Genomic DNA, 18,545 nt, shown 5'->3' on the forward strand with positions numbered 1-18,545 from the left:
AAGCTAATGTGCCTGATGTGTCCAAATGATGACCGTTACGCTTAATTAAGCCGTTTTCACTTGGCGGTTCTGTTACAGAGTCCACACATTGTGGGCGAACGGGGGTCTCGTTCATCACTGTACCCAGAAGCATTCCAAATGCCATCATATCTGCACAATACAAATACAATTATATATATTTATAATAAATTAACCACAATACAAAGTGAAACGCCTAACTCATAAAGCACGAGCCCACTTGAGCTTCAGGCAGCTCACAAGAGCTTCACAACACATATATTCAAAATTGCATAGGATGTTTTAACACCATTGGCCGTCACAGAAATAACACAAATGAAATTCTTTCAAAACTGCTAATCACGCAAGGAAACATGATTCACAACCAAGAAATGAAATTTATCGCTCGTGGCAGCAGCTGGACAAGCATCACGTGCTTCATCCTTATATTTTGCAATGTCATCCCAGGACTTAAATAACTGACTCAATAATCTTATTTTTGTGATCGGCTTGATTTAGTTTAATCTATTAACCACAACCGTGTCAAACCTCTTAATTATTTTTCCAAATAGTGGAGGTGCACGTGCCACAAACACATGTTTTAAAAAACCTAATAAATAAGAATTTTATTAATAGAATATAACATAAACCACAATCATTTAACTGAAATCATTTAATTTCAAAATCATAATCCAACTGGGCAAACACAAACAAACAATCATTTAATTGAAATCTAGCGAGATAATTTGATGGTTTGCATCTTAATAGAAATAAGAAATTTAGAAGGAAGCAAATCGGTCATGGTGCAGGCTGAATGTGAAAGATACTATAGCCGCGGGCCCGCGGCAATGCGATGCGAGCGAACCAGAGCCCTGACCACCTTGCCTCGGCCTGCAGGTGTCCTCCAGACTCAGCAAGGTTCAGATGTTATGAATTATGCTGCAATACTCATACTCAGTTACATATTCTGTGATGCTAACATGTTTCTTAAAGATCGCCCTTGACTCCAATGTTCAAGAGTTTGGCCAACTTTCCACTTTCGTAAGCCTCAACAGTATCTGCAAAAAAAATTAAACAAAGGTAAAACTGCAGGTGTCAAGATTGGGAGTGTGCAAATCTTCATTGTTAACTGACTCGAGTACAGAAAAGGTACTACCCTCAGAGCCCCCCAGATGCTTCCATGGACAAAAACTTGAGGAACAGTACGCCTGCCAACTATCTCAGATAAGGCACCCTGAATCTCCGAACCATCCTCTGCATAACAACCAGAACAGATTGCTCCATCAAGGCATAATCACAATAATGTCCTAGGATATGCTCAAGGGGGCCAATGCTAACAAAAAGGATTGACAGTGGAAATGATTGTTCAGTCTGATACAACCATTTCCCTTGTGTAAAAAGGGAATAAATAGGTAGGAAGCCTCTACATGTATGCATCAGATATTTTGGGTTATCTTGCTGATGTACTCTGTCCAGTTTCCTCACGTCTGCAGGAGCACCACCTCCATCATACCGCCCACTGGTCATCCATCCAACCAGCCAATGAAGGCAACAGGTTAGGATGAGAGTAGTATAAAATCACAGGTTAGGATGATAGTAGTATAAAATCACATGTTAGGATAAGGTTCATCATGGGATTATTGTATAGACCTTTAGTAAAATCTATCCATGAACAAGTGCAATAGCCTGACAGATATCAACTCTTGGGTGACTGCAAATAGATTATATACTTAGTTTAGTTCTCACACCAGCACCTAGAGTTTTATTTGTCTATAAAAGAATTGGCATTTATATTTTTGGTGTTCTTACATATACAATCAAATAATATTTTTAATGAAATTGCGATCTCGCCCCTAGCTACTGATCATGCCAATTTAACTTCAGACTGATGTGGTGTTATGTATATTTCAACCATACATCTTAGCTTTTTTATGCTCGGAAACTTACAACGCTTTTCTTCAGAATCTTGCCACAAATATCATCTCTTTATATTGTAGAAGGTACTGGATTTTAGAAGCCTGTATATATCAAGCATCTTTTATTCACATTATCCGATCCAACTTCATGCAGAGAATTCTAATACCAAAAAAAATCAACACATGAGAAATTCAGTGAGTTAATAGTTAGACATGTGCGAAACCTGAAATCAGGCTAACCTCTAGGTTCTCCACTTCTCCCATGCTTTAGATGAGACACAGAGAACCCAATACAATGAGCCTGATATAGCACGAGCTTCAAAAATACAGCAATGTGGTGTTGTAGATCCATCTATTTGGGAAAACCATAGCAGCATAACATATCTGCACTGAGCACAAAGATATAATGGAGTTTCCATCATATGGCATAGTCCACGTTTCTGCATTCAAAACTATAAATCAATCAACGAAAACTATATATATAGAGAAGGGGGGAAATATAGTTGAAAGCTGATATATATGGGATTCCAAGACAAGCAGTAGAGCAGACAAATAAATTCTCTCCATGACCACCAATTTTCATCGTATGAATATTTATCGCAACATGTAACAATAAATGTATATGAACTTCTGAGACCTGCTACTATAGATATTGAGTCAATTCTAATACACATATAAAATGATTCCTCAACAGTGGCTCTGCCTCAGCCCATTTTATACTTGAGCAAATGATCACTACCACAGAAGAAGAAAATACCTGCCAAAGCAAAAGAAAAATGTATGCAACCTGAATCAAAACAAAAGAAATCAGTACTGGGTTGTGTGACTATCCAGGCACAACTCACTATATGAAACTGCTTGAGCTTTTAGCAAGGAGCTTGCTCAAAATCCCAGTGACTATGCCTATCGGTTAAAAAACTGATGCTCATGCTGACACCAAATAAGAGTTTGGTAAAGGATAGATGCTGAACATGTGAGGCCGAACACGAACCTGACCAGCACCAGCAGCACTCTAGGAGGACGTGGCCAAATACGTTCACAAAACTTCACCACTTTTGTGCATCATCAACAAACTTTGTTAGAATATCTTCCAAAAAATGTAATATAATGCTACTGCAGGAATTGACCCTTCAGGTAGTAATGGAGCTTCATTTAGAAAATAATCATTCACAATAACTTGCTGCATTTGAGCAATCTATGGGATGATCCAGGCATCATGTAGATGGCTAAAATTGTGCAATGGACAACCCAATCCTCAGTAAAACAATATGGTTAAACTGAGCATCAAGCTAAAATAAAACAACTGAGTGTCAATTTGAAGTCAAATAACTGAGCATCTAAATATTTATGTAGTACATTAGTGCATACAGTTGCTACCACTGATTGATCAAATTGATAGGGCGCCATGGCACAACCATCAATTGGCCACGTTGAAATATTTGCATAGGCCATACAGTACGTGGCTAGCACGATTTGTCATGGTGCTATTGTAGGGACAGGCATTGAAGTATGCAGCTTCTGCAGACTGCAGGTTGATCAAGAAAAAGAAAGACGAACTGATATAAAGAGGAAGACATCAAGATTCTGGCCAGTTGAAAATGAAACATTGTGTAAAAGTAGTAGTCATGAGATCAGGATGCTGGCCGATTGAAAACAACAAATGCTATATTAAAATGGATGCTGAATTGCTGATCAAGGTAGTACAATTTCAATCAAACAAAGAGGAGGGCGGGGGGCGGGGGGGTTGACAATGCAGGAACAAATAGAGATGATAATGCAGCATAGGCTCTTACTCAAGTAATCAACATGGGCAAAGAAACAAAATAGCTGTAGGTTGTACACAATAAATCTGGCTTCCCATCTTCCAATAGATACTTCCATGTTGTTGCTGGCTCTCTAAGATGGGCAGAGGGCCACAACCTTACTGAAGTTTATGTTTTGTTCTAGCTTATCGAGCAGCAGCTCCAAACCTTAACCACATAATAGTTTGTAAAAATATGTGGCCATTGTCAGTGAAATCTCTGTACACCCACTTGTTTTGTAGTGTGGCGATTCAGACTTCAAGTTCAAATTAACAACTTCTGAAGCCACTATAGTCAACTCATTGTTTTAGTGACCAGTAATAGGAGAATATTAGATTCAAGCCAGACAGTAACCACACAATTTAGCATGACAATAAAAGGAGTGCAGATGCTCATGTAGGCAATGACATCCTTGACAGATGGTAGATGAATAAATTTGTCCGGTCCTAACTCCTAAATGTCTATCTAGCTAAATATTTTTGCGGACAGCCACACTAATAAACTTATTTGTTCCTGAGCATATGCACATTCACCCATATTTAATGATAATAACTAAAGTATCACTCAATCTAAGTTTTGTAACCATTCTAGTCTCAACCTGTGTTTTGTGGCATAGACAATGTAGATCATTAGACAAATGCTTAAGGTACCGTTTGGAAGTAGACATTGGGAGCCTCGATTTGGCTTTGGTATTTGCTGCCCTCAAATTCCATTGTTTGGATGATCCTGGAATTGGTCCGAGGCATTGGTGCCCAATATCGCGGCCGCTTCCTGCACGAAGGAAAGAGCCCGCCCATGATTCTGAGGTCTCCCGCTCTGTATTCGCCCGAAATCGCTTCCCCTCCCTCCCCCGACCCCCTGCACGTACTCCTCTTCGTCGTTCTTCCTCCCCCTCCGTCGTTCTTCCCCTGCCTCCCTCCGCGGTGAGCCCTGCGCCGCCCCTTCGCCGGTGAGCTGCGCGGTGCCCCTCCCCTACCTCCCTCCGCGGCGAGCCCCGCACCGCCCCTTCGCCGGCGAGCTGCACGGCGCCCCTCCCCTGCCCCCCTCCGCGGTGAGCCCCGCGCCGCCCCTTCACCGGCGAGCTGCGCGGCGCCCCTCCCCTGCCCCCCTCTGCGGCGAGCCCCGCGCCGCCCCTTCGCCGGCGAGCTGCGCGGCGCCCCTCCCCTGCCCCCCTCCGCGGCGAGCCCCACGCCGCTCCTCCGCCAGCGAGCCGTGCGGCTCCTCCCCTGCCTCCCTCGGCGTGGACAAAATCAGATGCCACAGTGTGGACATCCAAACATGAATCGGTATTTCCCAGCTGCCAGCTGCTTTGATTCCATCTTGCAATTTTATCTACATCCAAACAATGACTTTGGTATTGTAACCTAATACCAATACTAGGTTGATTTGGCATTGAACTCAATTCAATGCCAAGACCTCCAATATCGACATCCAAACGGAGCCTAAGTGTAATTAAAAATCAACTAAGGTTGAACTGTGATTGAGTGCACACCTAGATTCAGGACAATCTGGTTTGGTCCCCTCGAGACTGCCTCATGGATTTCTAAGAATCAAACATGCTGCCAGGAACCAAATGTATGCGCAGGTAGCCTGGTATCAACATTGTAATCCGCAATACTTAATCAAACAAATGGTTAATCAGCATAGTTCTTTTTCTAAGGAGAAGCGTACCTGGGAGAAACCCATCAGTCCATCAAAGGTGCTATCTTTGATTGTGAGCTCCTCGGTGTAGGTGAGGCACTGGTCGAAAAGCAGATCGGTGAGTACAGAGAAAGCCGACTAAACTCTGATCCACACCGTAACGGGCACACGCAGGAAAAGGGGTCACAAAATGCAAGGAAATTAGAAATTTATTTCATAACGAAATAAGCGAGAGGAGCCGAGGGGGCTGGCCGGGCGCGCCTCGATCGGAGTAACTGTATTTAGATCGATACGAGCAATCCTTCCAGTCCTCAGGAACACATGCGAGCTCATAACCACAAGGGAGTTGGGGTACCTTCTTCACAAGAGCATGTCCCTTTGTACACAACCAGCCGAGCTTGATGCGGTGAATGAGCTAATTGCTGTTACCTGCATACCATATATTGCTTTCATTAGTGCTGCTCAAAGCATCAGCATGGTTAGCTGAGCATAGCCCAAATGGACACCAGATTTGACTAAATCATATGTGAGTATCAGATCTTGCTCATGTGCAATGCATCATTATGGATATTTCAGAACAGCTCGTCATGTGACACAAACACTGTCTTTACATAACAAAAAAAAAAGACATCATCTGGAATTAAACAAATTCCATTCTGCGCAGACTTACAATCATTTAAGTTTGAATCATGGCATGGACTATGTAAGCATGGGGAAACTTTCGACAAAACAGATAACACCCAAACACTAATCCATTATTTTATTTCCATATCTCAACCCTGACAGAAGGACTAATAGTATCTACTTATCTACTACTGATCTAATAGCCAGGGATGAAAATTCCCTGTTGCAATGCAAAATTGCAGATTGTACCAATCAGACAAATGAATTTCTGAGAACAATCAACAAAATAGCTAAGCACAAAGTATAGCCAACAAGCAGCAACAAAAATTATCACTAAATAATTCCCCACATCTGAAAAATAGATGTTGAACCGAAGGAGGAAGAGCAGCGCAACAGCAAGCGAGCAAACAAGCAAGGAGAGGAAAAACATCAGCCTGCTGATTCGAGAGAGAAATGAATTTGAAGGCACAACAAGGAGAGGAAGAGGGAACAGAGATACCCAGCCTAAACCCCTTTTCCCTTGCTAGGTTATAGGAAGAGGAAGAGGGAACAGAGAAATGAATCAGATGATGCGAGTAATTAGCTGTACCAGCCAGGCGGAAACTTGGACTGTGCGGAAGAGACGCCTTCTTACAGTGCGGTGCCGGTGTGGCTGTTGCCGCTTGGACTGCCGCCGCGTCGCGTCTGTTGGGTGGTGGGAGATTTGTCGCCGCGGCGATGTTGGCGGGCGGAGCCAGCACGGCGAGGTCCCTTCCCTCCACGCGCAGTCGCGCACTACGGTGGCGTCGGAGGCAAGTGCCACGTCGGGGGGGGGGGGGGGGGGGGGGGGGCGTGGTGCGGCGGGGGAGGCGCGAGGCAGGTGTCGGTGGTGCGGCGGCCTCGGAGCACGTCGGAGGCCCCGATGGGGGTGGCGGTGCCGCAACGGAGAGGCGGCGTCGGAGGCCCGGTCACGAAGAGCCCCGGCGGAGGTGCGGCAGCGTCAGAGCACGCCGGAGCGACGGTGGTGTCGAAGGCCCCGGCGAAGTGGCGGTGCTGCGACGGAGAGTCGGCGTCACGGGGTGCGGCGGCGTCGGAGTCGGAGGCAGGTATGCAGCGGGGGAGGAGGAAAGAAAATTACAAAATATGGAAAGACAAATATTGATTGGCTGCGCCTCCTGATTTGCCGCGCCAATCACCAAAATTTCACTGTGGGTACAGGGGCGGGTAGAAGGCGCCGTGGTAAAAAAAAACAATGGATTTGGACAGGAACATTTTTCTTGATGTTGTTTTTGCCTTCTACTAAATCTTGTCAAACACCCAATTTATTCATGTGGATCTTAAAGAGTTGTATGTGAGAGGGATAGCTGAGTTAATATTGGTGAGAATTGTTTCCAATTCTTTCATATAGAGTATCTCTCTCTACTGCAGTGGACTCTACTTAAAATAACTCAAATAACACCTCTTGGGGGGATAATTTTTAGGGGTGGGTTATTTCTAAATAGCCACAAAATAACACATCTGTTTGGCTCTTTATAGGATTATTTGGGCTATTTTAGAGAGGGGTAAAAGATAACTCATGGAACCAAATAGGGCCTATGTTGGAAAACCATGTAAAACACCACTAAGAATGTTTTGTTTCAAAACGTCTTGAAATACTTAAATGCAATATTAACCTCGAAAAGAACCTAAGTACAAGGGGCTCTTTTTTATCACCTGCACCCTTTAGCTGATGTGCTATCATTGTAAACAGTGAAATGAAACTAGACACTATTAGTAAAATGAAACTGGCTATTATCTTAAGGACACAGCTAACTTATGCCCGGTCGTAAATTAGATCGGTCGTACAGCCGGCCATCTGTGCATGTACGTGAGGGCAACCAGATAAAATAAATGCACATCCGTGGGAATGATTTCAAAATAAAAAAGATCATAGTTTCAAAATCGAGCATCGAAATCAAAATCCGATTGCACCGGTGTGTTTGGTTCAATAAAAGCTTCAAAACAAGATCTCACACCACTATATTTTAATGATATAATTTTTTTGAGATAAAATACTTTTTCGCATATTCTAATTTGCTTATGTTGTTTGCAAAAATTGCTTATGGGTTTACATCATGTTGCTTTTGCATGCCCGAGTTCAGTTAAGTGGATATTGGTGTTCATATTGTGAAGATAGAATGTTTAGTGTCAACAGTGGATGAGGGTAAACAACTTTATTAGGTAGGTGAATGTTGATGCATGATCAATAATATGCCACTTTAGCAGATCGATTGAGCATTTTGACTAATTGATTTTGGTATTTTTTTTCATTGCACATAAAGCAATTTATGTGTTTTGAAAAGTATCGTCGAAATATATTCAAGTGGGGTTTTATTTTGAAGATCTCCTCGAGAGAGATAGAGTTGTGCAATCGGAATTTGAATTTGATATATGGTTTAAGAACTATAATTTTTTTAAGTTTTGAGGTCATTTGCACGTGTCACTGCTATCGCGGTGGTGGAGGACCAATTTAGGCTGCGATACCGCAAATGTACGACATGCCGTAATAAAGTCATTACCTTATTTTTTTTTTGAGAAAGGGTTGGATTTTATTAATACAGCAGTCTTACAACCAGCCCCCCTAACTGGCCACCCCTGAACAAACAAGAAATTACATAGAAGTCCTCTACAGGAGCAACCAGTGCTCGTCGCCGCCATCAACCATCGTTGCCGCAGCCTGGTCCTCCACCTCCCGCAATGAAGAAGGTAACCCAGGATGAAGCTCACGGCCGAACTCCGAGTCGACGAAAAGTCTTCAAGTTTGAAGCCCATCAGTAGCACGCATGGAACGTACTGTTTTTTTGTTGAACGCCCCGGGCAGTCCCCAATTTCACCGGAGAAATACGCCAATGGCCTCACCAGCGAACTCCAGTCAACAAGCAGCAAACCCGCACGGGGGATCAAAGAACACCAACCCAAACAAGCAAGCTGATGGAGAGGTAACCTCACAAGGTGACCATAACCGGAAACACCTTGGAGGGATGAAACAACCCTCCAATCTCCGGTAGTCGTGTCGATAGTTGGAAGACCGATGATGAAGCTGGTGTCATGGATACATCCGGCGAAATGGAAACCGCAGGGGAATCGATAACCGGCGCATAAAAAAGCTGGTGTCATTACCTTATCTTAAACGGTGAAATGCGCCACTGTGAATGACCTTATGCAATTCAATATGGGTCTGATTGGATGGGTGGGCTAGTTTTAGCCTGGGTAACATGTATGCATGGCCAGCCCAAGTCAGGCTATTTTGGGCGCATATTTGAATGGGTGCATTGTTATTTTGGGCTGGGTAAGTTTCTGTTTGGTTGGGTGCACCGTGGCCTATATTGGAGTGTGCAATACAAGATGGGCTTGATTGATTGCCCGAACTGGACCTGTTGTGGTAACCATTTATCATCAATGGGTATTGTTACGCTGCAGCAATATTAAAGGTCACCTTTCAACGTCTCCCAAATCAAACCGATCATTCTCACCGCTTGCTCGCCCCCTCTTTTCGTCTGTGAGGCCGGCCGTCCGTGCGAGGGATGCTTGGAGTACCACGAGAGGAAATGCAAGGCGGAGCTGGAGGCGAACTCCAAGAACAACATCAGCAGCTCGCCTATGAGATCTCGCAGCCATTCAAGGGGGCCCCTTTCGTCTGGATCTGAGGACGATGATGCCGAAGATGAGGATGAGGAGAAAGATGGAGAAGAGGAGGACTCCGAGAACAACACAGAGCGAGAGCACGACGGAGCCGAGCGCGGAGGGCGAGCGCACGACGGAGGTGAGCGACGACGCCAACGAGAGATGGAGACCAAAGCCTCGGTGACGGCGCAACTGCGGGGAGAGTGGAGGCAGCAGTAACCATAGCGCTCTGGGAGGGTTTTGTTGGCTGCACTGTAGGAGTGCGGGGGACAGATGTGGGGCCCACTCAAATGGCTTCCGCGGGCACAAGCAATGCTTCTTCAAGCTTGTTTGGTAGGGGTTCGATTGTGCCTCAAATAGTTTTGGCCGTGGCTTTTTTTATAGAGTCTCTTTGATGGAGCTGCTTTTGTTTAGAAAAATATTTAACAGAAATAACTTTTTTTAGTTATTTAAAAATATTTGACATAACTTCTTCTAGTTGTTTAAAATACATGGACAAAAAGTAAATGACTGTATAAGCTGGAAACGCTGGAATTGGCCGTTCCCCGCAATGCAGTCCGGAGGGGGCCTTTTGCACAACCGGAGCCAGGCTTAGGGGTTACTCCAGGCATCCAAACACCTGCAAGCTGCATTGTGGAAGCCTGGATAAGGGAATATCCACCCATCCAATCAGGCCCTATAAGCATCGAGAATAGATTAGAAACTTCAGTCCAGAATAGATCAAAACATTGCTTTGTGTACGACAGCATATGCAATTCAATATAAGCATCGAGATTAGATTAGAATGTCTTCAATGGTACGACGATTGAAGACATTCATATATAATTGTTACGTGAAGAATTATCTGATACAAAGAAATAGTCTGTTATTGTTTATAGGAAGATAAAACGGGCATTGCTACGGACACTATACACGCGTCCATCAAGCGGCACGGCACGAGAGCTCGACATCGAGCACGGTTGCGTAATAGATCAACACCCACCCAAGACTAGGAGAGGTGTGGTCCCAGGAAGCGTGGGACCAATGAGCGCCACTGCTTCTTCAAGCTTGTTTGGTAGGGGTTCGATTGTGCCTCAAATAGTTTTGGCCGTGGCTTTTTTTATAGAGTCTCTTTGATGGAGCTGCTTTTGTTTAGAAAAATATTTAACAGAAATAACTTTTTTTAGTTATTTAAAAATATTTGACATAACTTCTTCTAGTTGTTTAAAATACATGGACAAAAGTAAATGACTGTAATAGCCTTATATTTTGTATTTTTTTTTACTTTTTTTCTTCCTATTTGATTTTCTTTTTTTTTCCTTCCTTCACCTCTCAATCTCTCCACCTTATCCTTCCTCCACCGCCATCATCTCCTAATACACGTCGACGCCCGTCCCCAGCCTCAACGCAAGCCTCCGCGTCAACGCATGCCTCCACGCTTGTCGCCGCGCTACTCCGCGTCTGCCTTTGCGCGGCGCACACCTCTCCGCCGGTCGCCGCCCGCCGGCTGCCTAGCTCCGCGTTCGCCCCGCAAGCCGCCTCTGCGCTCACCACCTCCATCCGCCTCCTTTATAGCTCGTGCGAGGATAGCGGTGAAAAACGGCGAGGAGCCGCAGCTATGCGCACCCACCGCCCAGCTTATGTTGCTTGTGTTTTCTAGAAGAGTTTGATCGACACAAGGTTTATGATGAGCCTCTCGGTGCTCTAGTCGAGTCGCTGCAGATTTGCATAATGGATCATGTTAAAGCATCTAGAGCAATAGCTCCTACTTTCAGCCTCTACTTTATTGGGCAGAGTTGTCCCTATTTTCTGAGGTTATACTTTTTTACATCAACTCAAACAATAGCCTCTATTACTAAACCCCTGCTCCTATTATGACACGTGGGAGCCACCTCCAATCTCTCATCCACCCTTTTTTTAATTATAATATATGTGGCCGTTAGCGAAGTTTATCTCCTCTTTGTCCTCTTTATCCTTCCTCTCCACCGCTTACTCCAAGGCCTCTCTCTCCAGTCTCCACTGCAGACTCCATAGGTGGATTAAGAGGGCCGCCATGGCTCTGCCATGCCTACTGCCGTAGAAGCTCGAGCGCCAAGAGGAGCTGCCGGCCTGGTCCGTGGTGGCGGCGGCTTGTAGAAGCAAGGGAGCGCTACCGGCCCGGTCCATGATGGCGGTGCGCGGGAGCGGGGGTGCTATGGTCTGAGCTCCGCCACGTGTATGCAGCTCCAACCGTCCGCGCAGGTGGGAGCTCTGCGTGCGTGCGGGCAGTCGGGTGGTCGGAGCTCCGCCGTGTGCGTGCGGGTGGTTCGGGGCGGGCACGCAGGGCCACTCGCGGGAACCAGCAGCTCGGCGGGGTCGAGCTCGGCGGCGGCCAGAGGGAGGGAGGGGGCAGGGGGCAGGGTGCTCGAGCTCGAACTCCGTGAGGGAGAGAAACGGTAAAAAAAACATATATAGGAGCCTCCTAGGGACCCGTAGGAGATGGGGCTAAGAGGGGGAATTTGGGTGCCTCTCTACTCTAGCAACTCAAGTAGGGATACTGTTGGAGTTTGATTTTTTTACTCTAAATCCTTGAAAATAGAGATTCAAATAGAAACCTTGCTGGAGTTGCTCTTGGAGAAATTTATAAGTCATGTAAAAAAGATCATACAATTTATCGGTGGCGGACCCAAAATCTTTCCTGAGCCTGGGCCAACTCCGCCTGATTTATGTATTGGGTTAGACCGTGGAGTGTTTTGAATTGTGCTGGTAACGGCCCATGATATTATTTCACTAGGCTGGAAGTTAAGGAGCTCAAGTGGGGTGCCCAGGGTCGCCGGGCCTTGGGACCACCCTACTGCTTGTAATATGGAGTTTGTTTATTTTTTTTTTGATTTTATAAAAATATATAATGCAATTTTTTTTTGCAGATCTGGCCTCCTGTCGCCAGTTGAACTGGCGGTAAGGGCATACCGCCGGATGAACCGGCGATAGGGGTACTGTAGCGTTGTTATCGCCAGTTCATCCGGCGAAATGTCTTTTGACCTGGACAGCTCATTTTCAAAAAATCATAACTAATTTATATAAACTCGGATGGAGTTAAACTTTATATGAAAATTGTAGATCTCAATGAGATCTACAACTTTGTAGTTCAAATTTTTTTCATTTAGAGCCATCTTGGTGCTCAAATAATCGACACAAATTTCAGATCTAAAATTTAAATTTTGGTCTGAACACTGGACAACACACCTTCAAAAAATTATAATTAATTTATATGAACTCGTATGGAGATAAACTTTATATAGAAATTATAGAACTCAACAAGATCTACAACTTTGTAGTTCAAAATTATTTCATTCGAAGCTATCTTGGTGCTCAAATAATTGTCACAAGCTTCAAATCCAAAAATAAATTTTATATCTGGAGCATTTATCGATTATTTGAGCATCAAGATGGCTCCAAATGAAAAAAGATTGAACTACACAGTTGTAGATCTCGTTGAGATCTATAATTTTTATATAAAGTTTATCTCCATCCGATTTCATATAAATTAGTTATAATTTTTTGAATGTGAGCTGTCCAGGTCAAAACAAATTCCACCGGATGAATCGGCGATAACATCGCTACAGTACCCCCTATCGCTGGTTTCCGGCGGTATGCCCTTACCGCCAGTTGAACTGGCGACAGGAGGCCAGATTTGCAAAAAAAAATTGTGGTATATATTTTTAAAAAATAAAAAAATAAATAATATAAAAATAAAAAAACTCTGTAATATGAGCGTGGCCTAATGAACGGAGAGAATTTGGCTCAGATTTCGTAACGAGGAGATACGGATGAGCGGAACAGATGCACTGTGTTTTGCTCTGAACACAGTAATGTTACAGACACTCAGACAGCACAAGTAGACTACAGTAAAATGTTAGAACAATTACAACTACAGCTCTGTGCATTGAATCAGCCTAAGCACCATGAAAGTTCCTTTCAACAATGGCACGTGTCATCCAGCGGTAGAGCTACTTGCGCGGGATAACCGGGAGATAGACCCCCTCAGCTGCAAGCCAGAGGTTGTCCGGGCGCTTGTCGTCAACTCCGCATACCTGCAGAAGCAGAAAAAGATTACCCAGTTGGTTCACATAATTCTAACAAAACAGTTCCAGTTGGCTTGAATAGTTCTGGTAGCATAACAGAGTTCTCAATCACAAATGGATGGAAGAAAAAATGAGAACTCAGAAGAACCCACCTCTTGCTGCCCACCGGCAATTCGTGTGTACTTCCTGTCAAGGCTGTGCAGATAACCACCAGTATCAACATGTCTTAACCGAATTCTCTGGTCTTGCCGCCACGTTTTCCCGCTGCCCTCAATCTCGAGCCTAATAAATTATTTGGTAACAACAGACATGAATTCAGCTAGGTGAAGGGAAAAGATATGACAATAGCTTGCCACACTACATTTCTAACAGAACCACTAACCTCCAGTAGTCTCCAGTATCTGATTCATTCTCTCCACCAAAGCAGCTAACCTGAGAGTGAACGGTTTTGAACATGATGTCTTGAACATATAAAGAACAAATCTCAGACAATGACACAATTTTACTCAGAGAAACGGTTTTGTTGGCAAAAGTAGCCATGAATTCTGAATAATTTCTCATATGAGACAAGAAGTTATTACAACGTATCGTATTAATCAGAAAGCTTCAAAATTTTGTGTGTGTGTGGTGGTGTTTTTTGGGGTGGGCGCCAGGGGGGCGTAGGTGGGTGTACTCCAACAGTTTCTATAACCTGAGAACTATAGTTAGCTAAAACCACCTTTTCTATAAAAGGTTCTCTGTGAAGAACACAGGCAAGCATAGCCCAAAAGTACAAGAAAGTAATTTGTTGCTGACCTCCAAATTTCCGGTTATGGGGGAAGCATGCAGGTGGCTGTGTAACCACTTTCGAGTTCTCATATGTTGAAGCCTTATTATAGTTCCATGTATAATGGGATCACCTTGTTTTGCTGAAGAATCTGGCTGAGGTCTCACTATCTGCATAAGAAGATGTACCATAAAAGTAAGTCTTCAAGATCAGAACTTCCACCATGAAACTACTGAAGAAATGTAACAGTGTAAGACCAACATCAGAACCATGTCACTAAATGTTCTATTAATATTTAATAGGCATATTTTCTTTAAGTTACCATTAAGAGAAGACCAGGAAGGTGATGACACTACTTTCAATGTTCTCCAAATGTCCACTTTTCAAAATGCAGAACTCAAGGCACAATAATTTTTCACAAAAAAGGCACGGCGAATAAAACAGTCCACACATAATTATGCAAGATGCCCCACCCCAGCTAGCGTCACAAAGTAAGAGCCTCTCTGGGATGCTGGTCTACTAGTTGACATAAGATGTAGTGGGTTGAAATTGTCTCATGGTTGCCAGTAAACAGATAATAGAATGATACAATTCGACTGATTTATTGCTTGTGTTAGTTTCAAAAAAAAGAAAAAAGATTTATTGCTTGTCAAACCATGGATCAACAAGCCTCTTTTTATATGGGAATTGCGTAACATGGTGGCTGGCTGAATATACCAGATTTTCAACTGTCAACTTCATGTTAGGACGCTCCCTAAGAGAACTGACTTCTTATTTCTCTACTAAAGCAACTGTAAAAGCATTCCTTCAATTTCTCTGATAATAGTCTCCCACACAGCCCCACATGATAGTTAGTTTAAGCTTTACCTTGTTAGTTTTAAGCCCTGAAATACATGTTTTCCTGCACGGGGTTTAAATCATTGAGTTTGAAATTATAGTAACATACTACCGTCACTGCAGAATTCTGGCCATTGACTGGCTGAAAACTGGACCCAAATTACTGGAAGTTAGACTGTGTTTTCAGAAAGCTTGCTTAATGTTTTGGAAACAGAAATAGTTATGGTTTCTACACAGGATCTCCTCAATCATTTTTCTAGTGCAAGTCACCGTTTGCTGAAACATACTGTAGGCTGGTTGCACTTCCTGGTGACTCTTAGCCAATAGCATACATTCTCTCTGATCTTTTTTTTGGAAACTAGTATTTTTCTAGATATTTAAATTCACAAAGAAAATAATCAACTAAACTTTGACTGTAGTCAGACAGGTATATAACGTACTCAATGGAAGCTTATGTCTAAATTTCAAATAAAATCTGAAAAGGGTACAAATATGTAGCGGTTTGAGAGAATCAGGCAACTTATTCAGCAACTCAATCAAATCCCAAATGTTTGTCCATCAAATAATGCCAGAAATGAATTTAAGAATGGTTTGGCAGATTCAGAGTGGCCTATTTTCTTATGATTAGTAACTTTATTAGTAAGGCCATTGGATTGTACTTTTCATTGAACTAAGTGTGGGGGAAACAAACTGGAGAGACACATACCAGTAGCTATTGGCACATGATCAGATTGATTTAGTGAAATAAACTGGAGAGACACATACCCAGTAGCTATTGGCATCGTCGACGTTGGGGAAGCTGGTGACCGACTGCTGGCCGCTGCCAGATCCATAAGGCACGTCGTGAGAATGCAGCCGAAACTTGGTCCTCTCATGCATCAACTTGATCACTGACCCGTAGGTAATCTGCCAACAGATAGGAGAAACAATCGTATCAGCTCCAGTCGACCAAGCACGCCTATGGTGAGGAAAATAATTAAGTACCGATCCCCACAAGTTCGAAACTTGGAACACTAATCCAACAATCCAAAACCCACACCATTACGAATAGAAGAACGCAGGACAGGAAATGCGAAGGGCGTCGCACCTCAACGACGGTATCCGGGTCGGCAGCGTAGGACTGCGCCGGCGCGGCCACGTGGAGGTCGAGGCCGAGGTACAGCAGGAGAGCGAGCGCGAACGACGCGGCGGCCATCGCTAGCAGCAGCGCGAGGAACCAGGTCCTCTGCCAGAAGGGCAGGGCCTCCCGCTCCTCCGGGCCCGAGTCCGCCTCGCCGCGGCGCCTGATACGCTCGCGCGCGAGGCTGGCGGTCGCGGCCCCCGACGGACTCGGCTGGTGGTCGGCGGAGGCGGTGCGGCGGCGGGAGAGACCCTGGGGTGGCTGGGGCGTGGACGGCGCCACCGCGGCGGGGTCGGAGCCTCGAGGAGGCTGCGGCGGGGGGGGGGGGGGGGGGGGGGGGGCTCTTCTGGAAGGTACGCTTCGGGGCTCTCTGCTTAACGCGTATTGAGTCTTGACCGCTCTGAGCTCGCGAGGGGAAACGCTCCGAGTTTGAAAGGTTCGTGTGGGGAGGAAGACTCCGGCCGCGACCACGAGAGACGCGTGAGGCACACAGAGGTAATGACATGTAGAGTCCAACATGGAGTCGGGATTGTGGGACCCAATGGTCATTGGATGTGAATGTTAGCCGTTGAAAGGAGTAGGCGCGTCTGGGAGCAGCGGTTTTCGTGGCTACGTCACGCGAGGGGGTGCCCGGCAAATGAGGAGGTGACAGCGTGGCTGCCGTGGTGATCTGGCGCGAGGTTACTGGTTGGGGAGCCTGAGCCCTCGTGGCATCGGCTTTGACGGGTTTGAGACTTTGGGGCTGTTTGGTTTTGTTCTAAGGGCATGGCTAACGGGTCGTTATATTGTGTGGATAATAGTCCACGTCGGAGAGAGTATAAGAGAGAGAAAGAAACGTAGCTTGAGCTAGCGAGAGCCCCCAGACTTCCATGCTGAGCGGGTCCCACTCACATGCTCGTCACTGCTCCTAGCCTCCTAGCTTCTCTCTTTCCTCCGTTCCATCTCCCTCGAGTTTTGTGGAGGATGCCGAAGCCGGCGAGGCGCGCCGAGGAGAAGCGAGGTCGCCGGAGCATGCGGAGGAGGGGCGGCCGGAGGGCGGGGTCTGAGGCGTGGGAGGAAGGACGACCGGCCGGAACTCGCAGGTCGCACGGACGAGGAGGGGAGGTAGAGCTCATGGCTGCCGGTGCCGGACCCAGGGAGGGGCGACGGCGGAGCTCACGACCGTTCCGTTACGCGAGCGATGCAGCAACGGCGCTCGAGGCGCCGGCGGCATGGCGCAACGTGGCCAAGGCCGCGGGCTACCTGCCGGGTCGCACGGCTCTGCCCGCCCGGCTGCCGCACCACGACGGTTCTGGCACGCGAGCTTCGCCATGGAGCCTCGCTTCGCCGCCAAGCCCGTGGGAAGGAAGGGCGAGGTCACCGGCGCCCGTGCGGAGAGGAACGGCGCGACCGTCACTGCCGGGCCAGTGCGGGCGGAAGCGGTGGCCAGGGCGGCCGATGCGGGCGAAAGCAGTGGAAAGGGGCGTGGACTCAATAAAATATGTGTACATGTGGATCCCAGTAAATCATGTTAAAAGATAGATTGTTGAGTGGGTGATCTACTATAGTATCTATAGATGACGTGGATATTTTTATAGAGAGCAAACTTACTTGACCTTTGCGGGTGTCCTAAGATTCTTGAACATGCAAGCTGATAAAGAAATCTTGCATCCATGGAGAAGTAAATGAAATTTATTTGCAAAAACTTTTCACAAATGAGTGTAACTTTTCGTGATAAATCTAATAACGGTAATTAATCGATGATTGCCTACAGTGATCTACACCATCCATCCTCAAATGACGTGGTCAAATGCCTCGTTAGATTCATCAGGGTTCCTAGCGCAGAGGTTTTGGAGTTAGTTTTGTAAACTGACTTTATTTAATACATAATTAGCAGTCAAAGTGACTTCTAGGACCACTTCTAGGAAATCAAACAGGGTCTTTGAGTGGGTCTGCTCTATGTGCAAATGCCGGTCCAACATGCCAATTTGCATTTTTGCCGAGCAAAATGTCGTGTGTTTCAGTTCGCCGAGACCTAGAGCATCTGCGATAGTTTCTCCAAATCACACTGGATTATTTAGCTAGTCATTTAGCTATCAAAAAGATAGGAAATCCAATAGTTTTTCCATCCATCCCTTTTCCGCTAACCCGTTGACTAGTGGGACCCTCAACCAATCA

The 18,545-nt window shown here is 45.4% G+C and overlaps 1 protein-coding gene and 1 long non-coding RNA gene across 11 annotated transcripts; both read right to left on the reverse strand.

The window, feature by feature from the left end:
• Nucleotides 1-642: 642 nt before the first annotated feature.
• Nucleotides 643-6,790, reverse strand: LOC120678472. 10 transcript variants are annotated; one of them, XR_005676594.1, is made up of 11 exons: nucleotides 6,570-6,787; nucleotides 5,712-5,785; nucleotides 5,387-5,455; nucleotides 5,208-5,305; nucleotides 4,366-4,486; nucleotides 2,905-3,438; nucleotides 2,154-2,353; nucleotides 1,945-2,073; nucleotides 1,425-1,516; nucleotides 1,154-1,251; nucleotides 643-1,055 (listed from the first exon to the last, which is right to left on the reverse strand). It is a non-coding gene; the product is annotated as an uncharacterized LOC120678472 (long non-coding RNA). The 10 variants fall into 10 exon arrangements; XR_005676596.1 differs by adding an exon at nucleotides 1,648-1,708 and having other exon boundaries at nucleotides 656-1,055; nucleotides 2,905-4,486; nucleotides 6,570-6,789; XR_005676597.1 differs by having other exon boundaries at nucleotides 2,154-2,297; nucleotides 2,905-4,486; nucleotides 6,570-6,790.
• A 6,575-nt stretch (nucleotides 6,791-13,365) lies between these two features.
• LOC120679979 (stromal cell-derived factor 2-like protein) lies at nucleotides 13,366-16,716 on the reverse strand. Its single transcript, XM_039961629.1, has 6 exons — nucleotides 16,356-16,716; nucleotides 16,034-16,174; nucleotides 14,461-14,601; nucleotides 14,048-14,097; nucleotides 13,818-13,947; nucleotides 13,366-13,674 (listed from the first exon to the last, which is right to left on the reverse strand). Exons 1-6 carry the CDS (start codon nucleotides 16,461-16,463, stop codon nucleotides 13,591-13,593), a joined length of 654 nt encoding a protein of 217 aa, XP_039817563.1. The 5' UTR covers nucleotides 16,464-16,716; the 3' UTR covers nucleotides 13,366-13,590.
• Nucleotides 16,717-18,545: the final 1,829 nt, after the last annotated feature.

This window comes from Panicum virgatum, chromosome 6N (genome assembly GCF_016808335.1).
Source record: "Panicum virgatum strain AP13 chromosome 6N, P.virgatum_v5, whole genome shotgun sequence".
NCBI lineage: Eukaryota > Viridiplantae > Streptophyta > Magnoliopsida > Poales > Poaceae > Panicum > Panicum virgatum.

Bases quoted from the DNA above. Each gene is read 5' to 3' on its own strand.
- LOC120679979 (XM_039961629.1), bottom strand. From the start codon at position 16,463: ATGGCCGCCGCGTCGTTCGCGCTCGCTCTCCTGCTGTACCTCGGCCTC. The intron at 16,175-16,355 runs GTGCGACGCCCT...ATCTGTTGGCAG, and splicing joins ACCCGGATACCGTCGTTGAG to ATTACCTACGGGTCAGTGAT. The intron at 13,948-14,047 runs GTTAGTGGTTCT...ATAATTTATTAG, and splicing joins GATACTGGAGACTACTGGAG to GCTCGAGATTGAGGGCAGCG.